General features: G+C 48.3%; 1 protein-coding gene across 1 annotated transcript in view; it reads right to left on the bottom strand.

Moving 5' to 3' along the window:
* Window positions 1-4,956: 4,956 nt before the first annotated feature.
* The window catches only part of CTIF (cap binding complex dependent translation initiation factor), a 207,081-nt gene continuing 195,251 nt past the window's right edge, over window positions 4,957-16,786 (bottom strand). Inside the window, exons 11-12 of the mRNA XM_067316080.1 lie at window positions 8,526-8,579; window positions 4,957-6,315 (exon numbers count right to left, since the gene is read on the bottom strand). Coding sequence (XP_067172181.1) covers window positions 6,100-6,315; window positions 8,526-8,579 — 270 coding nt within the window. The 3' untranslated portion in view covers window positions 4,957-6,099. The remainder of the gene's footprint in view (window positions 6,316-8,525; window positions 8,580-16,786) is intronic.

Below are 16,786 nucleotides of genomic sequence, written 5' to 3'. Positions count from 1 at the left end.
CAACAAGGCAGGTACCTTTGGCTCTTCATCAGGTGCCAGGGTGGCAGCAGAGAGAAGATCAGTCCATTGAGAGTCCCAGCGAGGAAATGCTGGGGTGAAATGGCAGCTTGCCGAGTGTGATGGTCTGGGCACGCAGGGCAGCTGCTTCGCCCCAGGCTCTCGCAGAAACGGGAACAAATGCCCCTGCCCGGGGTGGCAGAAATAAGAAGGCAAAGAAGATGTCCAAACATTGATTTTCATATTTATTCTGTGATCGATGTCACAATTCACCGTAATAGTTGTACTATTTGTCATCTGTTTAGATGAAACCGCAATGTAATAAAAATGATAGTTTCGGCAAGTGAGGTTTTGCATATATTAAACCGCAGACTTTTACAACAGCGACGAAAATGTGCAAACCCCTCCCCAAAAGAACGAACAATATCTCCCCGAACCAATAAAAGAAAACCCTGACGCTGAGGTATTTAGTCATGCTCTCAATTGCCACCGAAGCCACCGGGAGTCACAACCTGGCTCCCGCGAGCCTCCGGGACCCTCCACGCCGGCTCCCCAGCATCCCGTTGGACCTCAAACCCCACCGTGGTGGCGATACCCTGGGGTCCGACCCCCTCGCGCCGCCCCCCACCTGGTACTGAGTCCTCCCGCCGGGGCCCGCGGCCAGGCAACCCGCCGAGAGGGCAGGATCTGACCTTCTGCTGCGGTTCGAGCCAGACGCGGTTAGTTTTTTTTCACGTCTTCCTCCGTTCCCGGCCAAACAAAATAAAAAAAATCTCTTTAGACCACCAAAACTGATAGCACATACCAACAAAGAGATGGTGAAATGTCAAGCTTTAAACATTTATTACTCAGATGATGCATTTTATAGCATACAGTGGGTCTGGATGTTCTATAAACAAGACTGAATTGCCACAAAGAGTTATTAGCTCCCTTGTTTTAACAGTCTCTGAAATGCTGAAAATGATGATTTTTTTTGTCTCTAGTATGAATATCTAGTCTTTATTCTCCCCAAAACCGTCTTCCTTTTTTTTTTTAAAGCGCTTAGTTTAACAAATATGATTAAATTAAAAATGTTGCTTTTTTCAAATGCAAATAAATACATTAAAAAAATGAATTGCTAGCGTTAACTCTGTGTTCTGCAGGACACCACAGCTCCCTTGGCTATTGACAGTGGACTTTGAAACCTTTAGTGTCATTCCTCCTGAAAAATGCTAGGAGTATCATCAGGACTGGCTAATAGCTAATACCAAGAAGAGCAAAATTAGTGTAAAGCCATAAAATACCCAGCAGGGAAATAAAAATCATATTTAAGATTTTGAGAGACTTCCAAGTGAGGGATGCTATAAAAATACGCATGAAAATAAATCATAAGTTATTCTGACAAGCTTTCCTTCTAAGCCATCAATCATGCCAAGAATAGATACCAATTAATCTCCTTTGGGAGAAGAGGGGAACCAAGCAGGATTGCTTACTTCACCATTTTTTCCCCCGTTTTCATTTCACCTCCATGCAAATGAGTCTTCTCCAAACAGGGGGTGCAATCCTTCATGGGGAAACGAGTGAGCCACTTTGCGGAAAGGTAAAACCTTCGGTTCAGAAATAATTTTGCTCAGAACAAGGTGAATTGGACACCGTATGGGTTCTGGCAGAGGACTAACCACCGCGCGGCTCAGCATACCATGAAGCTGCTCTTCGTCCGAGCGCTCCCATAAAGGGACACTGATTCACCCGCTCATGTCCAGCCCAACGTTTGGCCTGACACGTATTTGGCCCAAGGAGGATATTGTCCTCCTGGCTGATTTAGCTGTAGGGGGACAATGTCAGAAGCCCCCCAACCAGGTACACTGAGAAGCAAAGAGCGAATCTGGCTAATAACTAACAGGGAGACGTACATGGTGGCTTCATACCTTCAAAAATCCACTTGATGCACCTTACAGAATTACACTCTTTGGCAACCTTTTCTAAAGAATGCCAAAAAACAGAAGAAAGGACTCAATGATTTCTCTAGGTGCTCTCCCCAGGCATCATGAGAACAGCACCCAATTCCCAGACCTGCTCTACAGAGATAAGTGAGGTTCTCCCCATCCCACTGCACCAGAACATCTCTTCCGGGAGGCGCTGCCAACGCAGCATGCCTTCCCCAGCGGGTGATACCGGCACCAGCAAGTCACCAGTGATGTTCTCCCTTTCAGGTACAACCTTCAGACGTGGCCGCTTGATTCTGAAACCTGGAAACCAAACCCAAGGAGAAACCTCAGACCAGAGGCAATACTGGAGGGGAGTCACTTCTTCACTTGTTCGCAATGCTGCAGTGGTTAATGACACCGTACGTACGCTGGCTTGTCACTGATGGACTTAAAAAAGATATGATTGGCAGCACGGACTTTCACGAAAAAATACATTTTTGGTCAACATTTAGATTCTTACGTATTAATGGAGCAACTGAAGTACTCTGTTACGAAGCAGTTAATGTCTGAATGAACATGTGTTAATGAGATGGTGGAGATAAGTCACAGACATTATAAAAGACAGATTTCACATCAGAAGAAGTTCTTAGATGCTGCCCAAAGATTGGGAGAAATCCCAGCATTGAGGCATTACGGCCCAAATCCGGTCAGCTTGGGTTAGAGGACTGCACCTCAACAGCAACCTCTACTAAAGGAAAAAACTGAATAAACCCTCATGCCTGGCAGTGGGGACGCACTTAAGCAGAATTAGTGTCACGAGGCTTGCGCTTTGCCTCTGAATGCCTCCTAACGCAGTGCTGGGTGAAAATTCAGGTTTCAGAAACAAAATCTCCAGCTCTGCTCTGGGCTTTTTTTTTTTTTCTCCTTCTTTCACTACATTCAGAGATCAAATATGGGGGGAAGCGGAAGAGGGAAGCTGCAGAATCTGCAGTCCTGACTGCTCCACTGTTCAGGAAGAGGCGAACTGGGAACTGCCGGCAGATTTACTGCCCCAGCCAGTTGCCGGTAGGCTCTCTGGCACACATACCCATCAGGCTGTGCCCGCGTTACATGAGTTTTCTGCTCTTAAAAAAAAAATCAAGACAAAATTGTTTTTAAGGTCTTCTCCCAGGGTCTGAAAAAGTAGCAGCAGCTCAATAGATACAGCTACCTAATTAATGTTTTGGACTGGCTGTGTCTAATTTCCAGGAAAGCAGGAAAGGCCAAAAGCAAAGGATGCAATCCCGGTCCTTACAATACTGATGGGTTTTGCTGCTTTGATGAAGTTCAGCTTCCCAGAGACATTTACTATCAGCCATTCTTGCCTTTTGATGGCAGAACTAACAGAGCTGACCTAATGCAAGTAGTCGTCTTCACCATGCTAATCTCCCAGGCATCTCTGGTTGATGCTACAACCTAGAAATTAGTCCTTCCAGAGACGTCCAGCACATTAGATTATTTTACTGCTTTCTTGATAGACATCAAAATTGAAGTTTCTGTTCCCTGCAACATTTTCTCTGGCTTCATGTGTGGATTAGAAAAGGTATCAGCAGACAATCAGATGAAAAGTTCAAATAGTATTGAACCATAAAATACAGATTCTCTCCTCCTGCAGCATTTTCTCTGTCGAAGATTTCTGTCCCTCAAATTCTGCCATGTACTGAATGAAAGCTTCCTCCCCATCACAGACAGACCGGTATCTTCAAACAGCACCGTAGAACATACTGAACATTCAGGAAAACCCAGATGAAATCTTTGTTCTCTTCTATAAGCTGGCACAAATGCAACATCTCCGTTGGAAAAATGGGTTTGAGTTGTGGAGTTCAGATCCTGACTGTCTGGGGCTGAGCACCTGGCTCGGGTCTGTGTTCGGCCAAAGCCACGCTCCTCTTCTGCAGGGTGGAGAGAATTCCTTTCTTACCAATGGAAAGGAAAGTACATGGAATAATGGGAAGAAAAGGGAGAAAAAGAATCGGAGTATACTTCTCCAACCACACAGGTATGCGTTTCAAGCACTGATCCAACTACAAACTGCCTTTGCGAGCAGTTTTGTGTGTGTCTTGTAAACTCTGCAATTCCTAAGTGGTTTCCTAGACCTGTGGTGACACTGAAGTCAGGTAGGTGTCACATGTGGATCTTCGCTGCATGACCCCCTGAACCGGTGGTTGCTCAGACGGCAAGATGAGATGGCAGGGTTATGGTTTCCTTGGCTCGCCTTCCACCGCAAAAAAGGGAAACTCCCACCTCCTAGCTCTGCTAGACTTCATCAAAATAAGCACCAGAAGTGATTTAGTAAGTAAAAGCATCGATAAAGAAGCAAATAAGGAAATCACCAAGTCCTGACATTTCCTGGTCACTCTTCAGGAAGTGAAGTCATGGCTTGGCAAACCCCTCTTGACCAACAGAGAGCTGCCGAAACGAGCAACTTCAAAGCACGTCTCAAACACAGGGCTAGAGCGGATCTCCACATCCAGAAATAAACCCAAGTGAGTCAACAGGACTTCGAAATCTGGTTGAAGTTAGTCTGAGTGCAAGTGATAGGTATTGGGCTCTCATCCCTCCTGGAATGTATCGCTTGCCTCATGCTACACAAGAGGACCAGATCCTGCAACCTGCTGAACATCTGCGTCTCCTGTCAACACTCCCAGGATTTTAAGGCATCAGCACACTGTAGGCCTGGAGTCGTGGGAAGGGTTTGGAGGGCAGCTTTGCTCTTCTTGGGCCAGAACAGAGACTTCACAAACCAAACGTGTGGAAGCTGCCACTTTGCTGCCCAACCTGCACGTGCTTCAGGACTAGCGCTCATCTCCCCGGCCTCCTCTAGCCATCGCCCTCGCTCCACGCCATCGGCACTCCCTGCGCATCGCTCCCCTCTTAGCACGTACCCATGCCATGAGACTGGCTCCCTCCAGGACACGCTATCAGTAAGACTATGCAGACAGCTCCATGTTTGAGCTGTTCCCGCACAACGCAAGCCTAGAAACACCGGATAGAAAATTCAGCTAGTTAGTTAGAAGCCAGGCTTGAAACCTGCATTTTTGCCTTTTCTTTTCGCCATACGCTCCTCGTCTTCTCTTTACCGGTTTCCAAAGAAGAACATCAAGTCTTCATTTTTCCCTTGCCCTGTACATTATTCGGCCCAATTATAACAGGCCTGGTTTTAAATGTATAATTACAACCGTGACAGTAATTACAATAAAGCACTCTTTTGACAGAAACAAAAAAATTACAAAAAAATAAACAGATTATAGTTTAGTGGATGAGGGATGCCGCGACTTTAACAGCAAGAGCAAACAGCTGCAGGGCTCCTGTGTTTCTTGGAGTTACCAGCTCAGAGCACACATTTTTCAATTACTCTAATAGGTTACTGGCAAGACAACTGTGGCTACGGTACTTCTACAGTGGCTTTTGGACTTCTTTAAAATTCTCCTTCCACTTTTGCATCTTCATGTAAACCATTTCTGAGCTCACATGATAGTGTTACTTCCATGTTTCCGAGTCGATCGCAACTGTCCGTCCCAAATAAAATAAAATAAAATAAAAACGACCACGAAAAAGAAAACCCAGTGCAAATACAAATCCGTCCTACTCTCAGATCTGGTTTTGGAGGGGTGGAGAACAGAAGGAGCGGAGGTGGGGACAGAAAGTCGAAGACAAGAGCAGGGGAGAAGAAATAATGAGAGGCCCGCTCGACAAAAGCCGTCGATTGCCGGCGTCTGGCACACTGCGTGGCTTGCTTTGTCCGCCCGGGACATCTGCTGCGTGCTGTCTCCCGCCGGCCGGTGAGGGCAAGACGGCAGAACGGCGTGCAAACAATACGAGCCCACACTCCTCCTTGCTTTTCAGCTCCTCCGTGTCCTTTCTACGGCCAGACAATAACACGGCGGGACGCGCCGCTGCTTGAGCAATGATTTCATAAAAGAAACCCGAAGACAAAAACGCGGCAGGGAAGAGGGGTGGCACTCGGCGACACGGCTGAAAAGAAACATGCTTCTCCCTCCCCACCCCACGAACGTATTCTTAAGCATGCTGGGGGTTGTCTCCTTAGGTATGGAAATCGGAAAGGTCCTCACTTCCCGCTCTGCTGCGATCCCGTTGCCTTGTAAGGTGCATGTCTTCTGCTCGCCCCCCCGTCCGCCCGCCCTCGCCCGGCGCCTCAGGCCGTCAGTTTTTGGATGGTCTTGTTGTAGTACTGCGTGATGGTGGGCGTCAGCGGGTTCCAGGTGTTGGCGTGCAGCTCGATGACCTCCAGCAGCAGCGAGCGCGTCAGCATGGACTCCGAGGGGCACAGCATCTTGTCGCGGGTGATGGCCAGCAGCTCTGTCATCATCTCAGGCAGCTGCTCCTCCAGCAGCCGGCCGGTGCTCTGCAGCTGCCGGGAGAGATGGGGCGAGAGCCGCGCGTTAGCGTGCAAGTCGCCGTGCTGGCTTTTATTAGTGCTTAGTTTTACGCCTCTCCCGGGTGCGACTCAGGGTTCGGCTGGGGCTTGCCGTGTTTGGGATGGAGCGGGGGACGGGACAGGGATGGGTGACGGGAGTGGGACCCTTCGCCTCATGGGGACCCTCCTGGGTTATTAAAAGGGGAGGCGAGTGCTGAGCTGCACACGGGCATACGGCCCCGCTGAAAAAGCAACGCTGGCTTGAGAAAAGCGGGAGTGGAGCTACAGATGGTGCGGTGATTGCTGTCGGGTAACAGCTCGCCGGCTTGTGGATACCGCACCGAGCCGACTCCAGCAATAATGGGGAAATATTTACATAGCAGAGCTGTTTTCCCCCCCAAATCAGCCACTTTTTAATAGGGCCTTCAATTCCTCATCCACGTTCAACCTCTGGGACTGCAACGGGAGCGCCGGTGCCACCGGCTCATCCCACCCTGCCTTGCGCCCGCATCTTTAGCCCTGCTGCAGAAGGGTTAAGCGCAGTCGCGTCACGGCGTGACCCACATGTCGGGTCTAAGGGCGAGTGCGGAGAGTCGCCCGGATCGCCCGAGCAATGGCCTCTGTGTTACATTTCTATAACCGGTTCTCAGCAAAGCGCACCGGAGACGCGGCTGGATATGCGGACACGTGCGGGGAAGCGGGCAGGCGGGATCTGCCGCCCTGCCGTGTGCGAGCTCCCGCAGCCTCTGCTTAGCTCAGTTCAGGCGCTATTAAGACGCCGTCATTTCTGCAGAACAGCCTCCGTCGCAGCGTGTTCTCCCATGTATTGCCGAGAGCCGTGCATTAAGGGCGAGGTTTTCAAAAGCATTCACGCTGGGCCTCTCTCCGCTCCCGTAGGAGTGAATGGTTCAGCTCCCACTGACTTCAAAGGCAGCAGCGCTGGATGCTTTTGAAAAATCCCACCTAAAATCAAGCTATTGTCAAAACAAAGTGCAGGCTGTGATGTGGTATTCCTGCCTCTTACCTGTGCCTTCATTTGCTCGCTGATTCACAGCTGTCAGTGACTCCCAGTCATTAATCTGACTAAGCAGGGCTCTCCCGTATGCATAACAAATCCTGCCCTTTGCACAACGGGGCGATTTGCATTTCTACCTGTCGCACCTTTTCTTGGAGGGTAGCCAAGTGTTTTTAAAGCAATTACTCCTCAGAGTGCCTTAGTGGAGCAGGGTAAGGCTTAGACGGCTCCCCGCAGTGCAGGAAATCAAACTTGAGAGTGGACAGCAGTGGGTCCACCATCATATATGGCCTGTGGGGTGGCAGGGATTTGAAGGAAGATCTCCAAAATGTCCTAGCCTTAAAAATGCAAAAGCTTCTTTTCAGCTGCCTGTCATTTTGCTGAAGTTCTACCATTCAGGCTGCAATTTTGCCTCCTACTTCCACCACTCTAAGGAAAGCATCTATATCCCTGTGGGCCAATTGCTTCCAAAAAGCAAAGCTAATGAACCTGAGCAATTGCCTCTGTGTTATATTTCTATAACTGGTTCTCAGCAAAGCTGCTATTGAGCACAGCAAACCCGTCTTTGTGAGCTACTGCAACTGCATGGCAAAGGCAGGGTGACGGGGCGGCCTTTGTTCCAATACAAGTGTTTTTGTGTTTAAAAACCTGCAGGTGACATTTGAAGGAACCAGGATATTATTTTCCCATTTCACAGTCTAATGTCACTTCAGGAGCTGGGAGCCAGAGTTTGCTATGCAGGACGCTTATTCGGTATGGATGTATAAAAGAGTAATTCTAGCTGAACTGTGGGGCTCTTGAGTCTACTCCCTCGTCTTGTGCTCCTCACCCCACAAGAAGTCCTCCATAAACATGTAAGCCACCAGGCTAATTCTGGAATTAGCCTCCTGTACCTAACCTGTTTTGACTGTAGTTAACTTTGTGATGGGATCCCAGCTACCAAATATAGGTTGCATCCATTTAAAACAAGGGAAGAGAGAGGAGCTATGAAGTTAACATTCCTATTTAGAGAAAAAGTAGCCAAAAGAGGCCATAGGATTTTTGATGACCACAGGGAACTCAAGCACTTGGTTTTACAGCTCATCTGGATAAGGATCGGGTGACTTCTGGTGTTGCTATTTGCAATGGATCTATGGGAGAAATTTCATTTTCATTGCCATGTCTTCCAAATAAATGCCTGCTTCCCTACCTCCATGGAGCAGCAAAGGACAGCGTCTTCCTTCACGTCCTGAGATTGCAACAACTGTAAAAGAGAGAAGACAGAGGCGGTGACTGGACTTGTGTGACCTTTCCTCCTCCCTTATGACCCTTCTTCCATCTCTTAACCCAGCTTGACTTTTGTCACTTCCACAAGAAAGGGAAAGAAAATCAGAAAGAAAGGAAGAAAGAGGTTTATAAAAAAAATTTGTGACAAACTGACAAAATGTGGGGTAAGGGGTGTATCACTGACACGTCTGCTGCTGAGAGCGAGCAAGCAGAGCAGAACATCGGTAATTTAGATTAACAGCTTTCAGGGTAAATTTTATTCAGAACAATGTTTTTCTCCTGTGGTAGGCAACGAGCAAATGCACTCATTTCACATATACAGCCACTAATATGCCCTCAGATGACAATATTCAAGCAGTACAGCCTGGAGAAGCAACCGCTTCAAAGTGAGCCCTGGGAGGTGACCCCGCATTCCTGAACCTCTCATTCCCGGTGGGGACCTTCTTCTAACAGCCAGAAAACTACCCGACGGGAAAGCGTTACTTCCAGTGCACTGCAATTAATATGGTTCCTTCTTGACTGATTATATATTGCTGTAAGTGCAATGGTTCCAGTGAAACTATTATACCTTAGGTGCAAATTTTCTCTTGAAGCGTCACTGCATGCTGAAAGCACTGGCATGCGTTTTCCCTGGTCTCTTTCCCACAATTTCATCTTCCCAGTCTGAGGCCTCAATGCAGCAAAGGAGAATCTCTGTTCACACTCTGTCATTTTATTAACCACATTTTAGCCCATTTCCCACTCATACACTGTGAGCACCAACTCCAGGCCCTGCTCTGCTCTCCATAGGCTTATCCCAGAGATGAGCTTTGCTTCATAAGCCCCATGTTTGTAAGTACGAGCAACTTTTAACAGAAATGCAAAACTGCTGCAACTTCAGGCCACCCATGGTGTGGGACGGCGAGGGAAGACGCCTGCATCATTTCCAGGCAGGTTGTTCCACACCATGCTGAAGAGTCTCCTTTGTCAAGGCTGCTAACTCATCACGTTCCAAGTTCACTGTGAGGGGTCAATCGCTCTACTTGCCAATAGCAAAGTCTAGGGTGTCAGTATGTCTCACCCCACAAGCCCCAAAATCATGAATAAGAGTCCTCAAAGCTGGCTCAAAGATGAGCATTTTTTCATAAACTGTGTTTCTTTGTATTCACCTTTGTTTCATGGGTTTGTCATGCACACAAAGATATGCTTTCAAGCTTTTTGCTAAAACCACAAGAGATAAAGCATAGCTGTACTGGTTGTTTTTCTAGAAGATAAAAACGGCGATTCTCACTTAATCAGCCAACACAGTGAGCTGGAACATTATGAAAAACACTGTATCATGAGACCGCTGATAAAAATCACAGGTGCTGGCAACACTAAACACATGAAGTTACAGCCGCTTCCATTCCATCAGTCTTAGAAATTAGTTCAACTTTTGCACGCTCCTGAGCTGGACCTTTATAAAGCCAGTTCTCCATCACCCAGGAGAACGAGGGCTGTGAGACTCTGCGTAATGGGAAAACTATTTCCAAGCATGGGGGTCTGGAGTCTGAGGGCACCTAGGTCCAGAGGGGTTTTTAGAAGAGCCAGTATGTGTCCAGAAGCTGTATCGGCGCTGTCATGTACCACCGCACGCGAGCTGAACAAGCCCTGCTGGACAAGAGCCAATCCATACCTGTACTAGGGAGCTGAGCGTATGCACTAAAAATGGAGAAAACTGACTTCATCAGCATCTGAACTTCATCAGGGAAAGCTAAGCTTTGGAAAGCTGGTTGCACTAATTAAAATGTGGCCACATACAAAACTGCTCAGTGTAACTAAATTTGGTCTGAAGTCATACCTTTTAGTAAAAAAACAGTTCTGGTTCTCAGCCTTATCCTTTCTCGTTCCCACTTTCATTTTTTTCATCTTTCTTTTACTTTTCAAAGAAATGCCTGTTTGTTCACAAGGTCCCTAACTGCTGGGAAAAGCTAGGAAAAAAAAGGTAATTTAAGGAATTATCATTGCCTGCAAAGTTTTGTCTTCACTCTTTTCTGTTTTCAGCACACAGCAGTTTGTTAGCTTTGAAGATCATGTTTATAGCATCTGGAGGAGCATGCGGTCCATGGGTTTTATCTCACGTTAGCCAAAGGTTCAGCCAGGGTTTTGAATACATGCAGCAGTTCCCCCAAGTTTATCTTTCTGCAAGTTGTTTGGAAAATGTTAGCTAAGCCCAAGCTGCATGCTCTGAGATAAGTTCTCACAAACAGTTCACAGATTCTTCACAAAAAACCATGAGATTATTTTCAACCCAACAAAAAAATTTCAATTAAGGGCAAATATAAACAAGTAGTAGCCTAGAAATACACTCCTTGGATATTTAGCAGACTGGCTTGCTAGCATGGAATGAAACAGGGCTGTAAGTTAACATATATTGGTATCTCATATTTTTCCTATTCTTAAGTAAAGAACATAATATGAAATTTAAAGCAAGAAATGTGGGACGAAGGAACATTAACAGTGAAATGACTGCAGAAACTGGTACTCTCCTCCCATTGGTCTATACCAAACATGCTCAGCTAACAAACCGGAGGAAGACCTTGTAATTGCAGAGGCAATTAGGAAGGACCTGGGACATCTGGCTCACAGCTCTTTCTCTGCCACAGTCTCCTTGGGTGACGCTGGTTCTGTGCCTGTGATGTCTGGGCCAGGCTGCGAACTTCCCTTGCCCCTGCTCCCCATCTGTAGAGGCGGGGGGACACCCTTACTGCCTCTCCTCGGAAAGGTGGTGGCGAGGATGAATATGTCAAAGGCTATTTGCGACATGGGACAGCCCAGGAGAACTTTCCTCATGCTCCATGAGCGCATCAAGGCACTAAGAGATACCAGTCCTGCTGGGCCACAGCTGACGCTGTGCCTGTGATAGCTGGGTCAGAAGAAGATTGTGACCTGCTCTCCAAATCTGGGCTCATCCCTGCGCAGTAGACAAGGTCCCAGCTGGCAGATCTGCTGGAACTGAGCAGAGTGTGAGTCCCATGCCCAGAGATGGTTGCCAGCCACTTGCATCCTTGCAAGTGAAAAGATTCACATCCAGGAGGATCACAACTACATTTGCAGCATGATGGAGGGGTGGTCTCATGCTTCTTCATGGTGTAGGCACTAGGCATGTGCTGCTGCTACCCGGTCACTGGGACACGAGAAGAGCAAGAAGCCCATTTGTTCTCTCCAGCATGGCAGGAGCATGCACAAAGCTGGGGCAAGCTGTGCAACCTGTTTCAGCAAGGCTGTCTCTGATCCCTAAAACAGAAATGACCCTATGGAAGGGTGGGAAAGAGGAAGGAGGGTTGGAAAAACTGTCATCGAAGGCAGACAGAGCAAGGATGGCACTGGCCCTGCAATGAAAGGGCTACATGGGGCCCCTACCATCTCCTCAGCACACCAACATCATCTTGCATGCATTTTTCAAATGTTTTGTCTCTGTCCACCCACCCTGCTTAATTGCGCTGTAGCCATGGGAGCTCTGTTGAAAGCTGTTCCTGCCTGCGGCCGGGAGGCTGGCATGGGCAGGCAGGAAGCCACAGTCGTGGGTGGTAGGAGCAGGCAGAGCATGTGGGACTATGCCCAATGCACCAGGGGACTGACCTGCTGGGATGCCACTGCCAAGGTGGCCGAGCACTAGGCTGGGTTATGTGACCAGTGTCCTGCACGGTGGTCCAGCACCCACAGCCTTCACACCATTGTCTCAGGGCTGAAGGAGATCACTGGACCCCCCAGCTCACTATGCCCATGCCATCTTATGTTACAGATGGTCAAACATTTTGTTCCAACAGCTTTGGGATGACAGACTGAGAGCCCAGCACAAGGACAGCTCTTCTCTCCCCTCCTCCAAAGCCCTGGTCCTCAGCTCTGTGAAGACCTCTCCCATACTCACAGCAACCAGGGCAGCGGAGCCAGTTGGGGCTGTACGCACGTACCTTAGTGCGGAAACATCTCATGGCTTGTGAGAACGAGCACTCTTCAGCTAATGTGGAAATTGCAGTGTTGAAGCATCGGCCCTTGTGTGATCAAAATCTGAACCTGAATCAATTGCATTCATCGTTTGCAGGCTAATTTATATTTACTTAAAATATTTTAAAGTAAGCATTTTATACACCTGAAATTAGCACTCCCACATCAGAATTATTATTTATTTAACTATTTATAACTGCTCCTCCCTGCTGCATTTATCTGCAGAAATTCCACCACGGAAATCAGCCCGCCTTTCTCAAACAGGTTTCCACATCATTCAGACCAGCGAGTGAACGTGGACGAGGGAGTTGAAAAGGAGCGCGAGGCAGACGACAGCACAGGTGAGCTGAGACTCACACGCTTCTTGGTTTAACCTGTAATCATCCCCCGGAGGCTCAGGCTGTCTGAGCGAAAACTTCCCTTTGCTCTGGAGTCGGTTCCCTGTATCAAGCGTGGAATGAAAGAAGCAGTTCCTGCTGGAAAGCAGACAAAGAGTCTACTTGATTTCCTAAGAGCAGAGGCTGCATGCCAGAATCTGCCCGGCTGGTCATATAATACCCAAGCTTTGTTGCGAAAGGCTTCTCACTTTTGTTTCTGGTGCTGGACTAACAGCTTTGTAGACTGGCAGGAGACATCAGGAGCTTTCACTTCGATCTCTGCAAGGGAGGGCTCCCTCTTCCAAATTTCCCCGTCCCTCTGACAGATGCTGCACCTGGCAGCCTCCTTTGGAAGGCTGGCACGTCCCTGTTGGTCTCTGGGTGCTAAATGTTTTCATGGACAAACAAAAATAAACTTCAGGGTCTGTTCCTGGAAATGCTCTGGGGAGTGTGGTGGCAGTGTTTCGATGGGAGCTGCAATGCATTTTTCCCAGAATTCATTAATCCTCTAGGCTCCAGAAGGAAGCGGCCCACATCTCCTCCTAGTAGTCCCGGACAAAATGCCTTCCTCCAACACTTGTGAAGGCACTCAAGAATCAAACCCTGACACGTCCCTGAGATGAGCAGATGCGCTCACAACTTTCAACCACCTCCAGCATCACTGCCAATGCTCTTCATGCCCACTTGGGGCCCGAGCACCTTTCTAGCAAAAGCACGTTAAACTCACAGTGCAACTTCTCATCAGAGGAATCAAAAGGGAATTACAATCCAGCTGGAGGTCCACTATGTCCCTGAAAAGCAGGAGGGAAGCACTGGCTCTGCCTACCCCCATTAGCAGCGTCTGCTCCCAGGGGAGATCCCTGAGTCCCTTGGCCTGGGGTGCAGGGCGGCTCATGTCTGCATGCCGAGTGCAACGGGTTTACGTGGCACACCACTGGGCCCCATCTTCTGGGGGCCTCTGTGTCACCCTGGTGGCCCCAAAGATCTAACCTTTCTGTTGCTACCCTGGGGAGGCCAGTACTCAATGGTGTTGGGGGGGAGCAGGTAGCATCCGAGGGGTGTGCAATGGGCAGGGAGCCAAACTGGGCTGTTTCGCCCACACTGCTGCAGTGACTGGTCTCTCACCCCAGAACTGCCGCTGTGCTTCATCACGGAGAGAACCAGCTCATTTCCGCCAAAAGGCAATGGACTGACACATATACAGTGCAGACAGCGAGGGGACCAGGTCTGGGAGCAAACGGGAGAGTTAAGTTGACAGTGTTTTGGGTTTATTATCTGCTTTCTACAGAGAGAAACTGGGACGCAGAGAAGCTAAACTGCTTACTTGGTATTCTCAGGGATGCCAGCACCACCAGCAGTGCTGAAGAACCTGACTTGCAGTCCCTTTGCTTATCACTGCAGGTTTAATTGTCTTCTTTAGCTCCATTCTCACTGGGAAATGGAGTGGGAGCAGTCAAACGCATACATTACCCTTTATGAGTGCAACGATATTATACCTGTAAGGCATAGTACTAATTACTGTGTACGATATCGCTTGCAAAATGAAATAAGCAATGCTTGCCACAAAGTAGCTCTTAGCATGCAGTATTTTCTGATACTTTGGGAGTAAGAACACAGAAAGGTTTTCCACCTCCAGAAATATTCACCCAAATAGGCCCGATCCCATCTACCCCTTCCAGACAGGCATGAAAAGATTGGGACTTCTTTCAGATCAGCTGCACAGCAAAGGCCAAACTGCCTGCAGTCCTTGTGCCTCTTCCCCTGCTTCCCTGCTGGGTGCCCGCGCTTCGATCACAGGTTCTTCATCAAGGTGACAACATGCATGGACTCACAGACAACCTACGGCATGAAGCTCCAGCACTGCAGCTGCCTTGCAGTAACTGCCCACAGGTGCACGCTTAATCTAACTCAAAGGTCAATAAGGTGTCTACTCTTATTCCCCTTGGGGAGCGTAGACCATTACCACAGAAGATCATACATAATTCACTTGTAGTAAACTACTTGGTGGGACTCATTGCCACTGGTGGAAAAAGAGGCAGACAGATTTAGATTAGGAAGAAGGAGCAATGCACTTACTTATGCCATTCTGAGCTTAAACAGAATGAATATAACATACTTCAAAAGCTGCAGGAGAGATTGTGCTTTCCAATCCTGTTTTTAAGCAGAGGAGCCCTTGGGAAGGGCCATGATGGATTTTCTCGTAGCCAGACTGATCTGTTCCAGTTCAGTGGTTGGGACCATCTCATAGAACTGAAGCGCTATTAAGGCGAGGGATGTGCTGTGCTGCTAACATGGCTCTACGGACACTCTCGGTGCTCTAATGAACCCTAATAAATTCATGGAAGTCCCAAGGTCTGCTAGATGGGAAGCAAAAGCCAGTTTTGCTGCTCCTGTGAAGGAGGGGCTGCACTTCACAGGCTCTCTGCAGAAATACATTTACTTCTGCTCTTCCAGAGGCCCCTTATCCACCTACTGTTGCAAGTCTTTAAGGAAGATGCGGGCGATAAGATCCACGTGACTGCTGTGCTGCTTTGCAAAGGGAAAGTCACAGATTTCTCCGAGCTGAAGGTAATTGTTACAACTCCAGTTTTTTTACTGTCACAAGACAAGGGGTGATGAAAACAGCCAAGACTGGGGAAAATGCAAAGTACAAACTAGGGTGTGGGGGATGAGTAATTAGAAAACATTCTACCAGCAAGTCCAGTTTCAGCATTTCTACAATCTGCTCCCATTAGAAATATCAGCTCCCTGATCCAAGGAATCACAGGTCACCTGGGCTGATCCTGCACCCAGCAACAAACTGCACCCAGCAACAAACTGCACCCAGCACCACCTTCTCTAAAGGATATCAATTCCCACACAGGGCATACCCTGGCAGCTAAGGAAGTCAGATGGCTTGGTGAGTTTGAGTTGAGCTTTTTTCTTAAGAAAAAAAAAAAGCACCTGGAAATGGTGGACCTTTCGAAGCTCATAGTCATCCTGCCAAGGGGTATCTTCTCCAGTGTGACTTTCTGCACCAGGGCTGGATGGAGCTACTCCAAGAACCCACTGTTCCGGCAGCATGTGGCCTCCCAGCAAGCCTCATTTTGGTGAGGTCTGCATGAAGATGGGTAACAGGTCCCAGAGCACACTTCAGCGTAGCAGGCAGTGACCACCTTGCCACAGCTCAGGCCCAGGATGTCCACACCAGCCTCGAGGAGCACCAGCCTCAGGTCACCAGCACAGCTGACCTGTTTGTGCTGCACAGACAAGATCCTCTGTGTTACGGTGTGCAGCACACTCTGACCACCCCATCCAGACCGGTGTGAGGTGGTGACTTACATTAACCTTGAGATTTTGCAGTGCAGAGGGTGAGCTGATGTAGACTTGTGGTGGGCTCAAACCCTGCACTCAACTGCCAGTATGGATCTCTCTTTCTGACTATGCTGGGGAGCCTGTAGCATACCTGTAACCAGTGACACCAGCACTGCTTTCCCTGCTCTACACAGGGAACTAATGCAACAAGTCAACGCAGAAGGAGGGGGGGAAATTGGTAAAAGCACAAAAGGTATCTGAACCTTTGAGCAGCTGGTCTGAGACTCATCTCACCCAACCGTAGCCATCTATGATGTCTGCCTGTGAGTTTTCTAGACTCTTTATAGTTGACAGAGAGAGAGCAGCACTTCTAGGGCACAGTTCACTCGTTCTGGTATTGGTATGTACCCTGGGATGAGATGAATTGTGCTGTAACAGTGGGGACCATAATGGGCCTCCACTCCAAAAAGGTACTCCAGATATCCAGGACAGTTGTAGACCTCACAAGGTATGTGAGGTGAATTCCCACCCCTCCTTCAGACCATCA

This window comes from Apteryx mantelli, chromosome Z, assembly GCF_036417845.1.
Source record: "Apteryx mantelli isolate bAptMan1 chromosome Z, bAptMan1.hap1, whole genome shotgun sequence".
NCBI classification, from domain to species: domain Eukaryota; kingdom Metazoa; phylum Chordata; class Aves; order Apterygiformes; family Apterygidae; genus Apteryx; species Apteryx mantelli.
The sequence above is the reverse complement of the archived record's forward strand: the minus strand, read 5'-3'. Positions and strand labels throughout refer to the sequence as shown.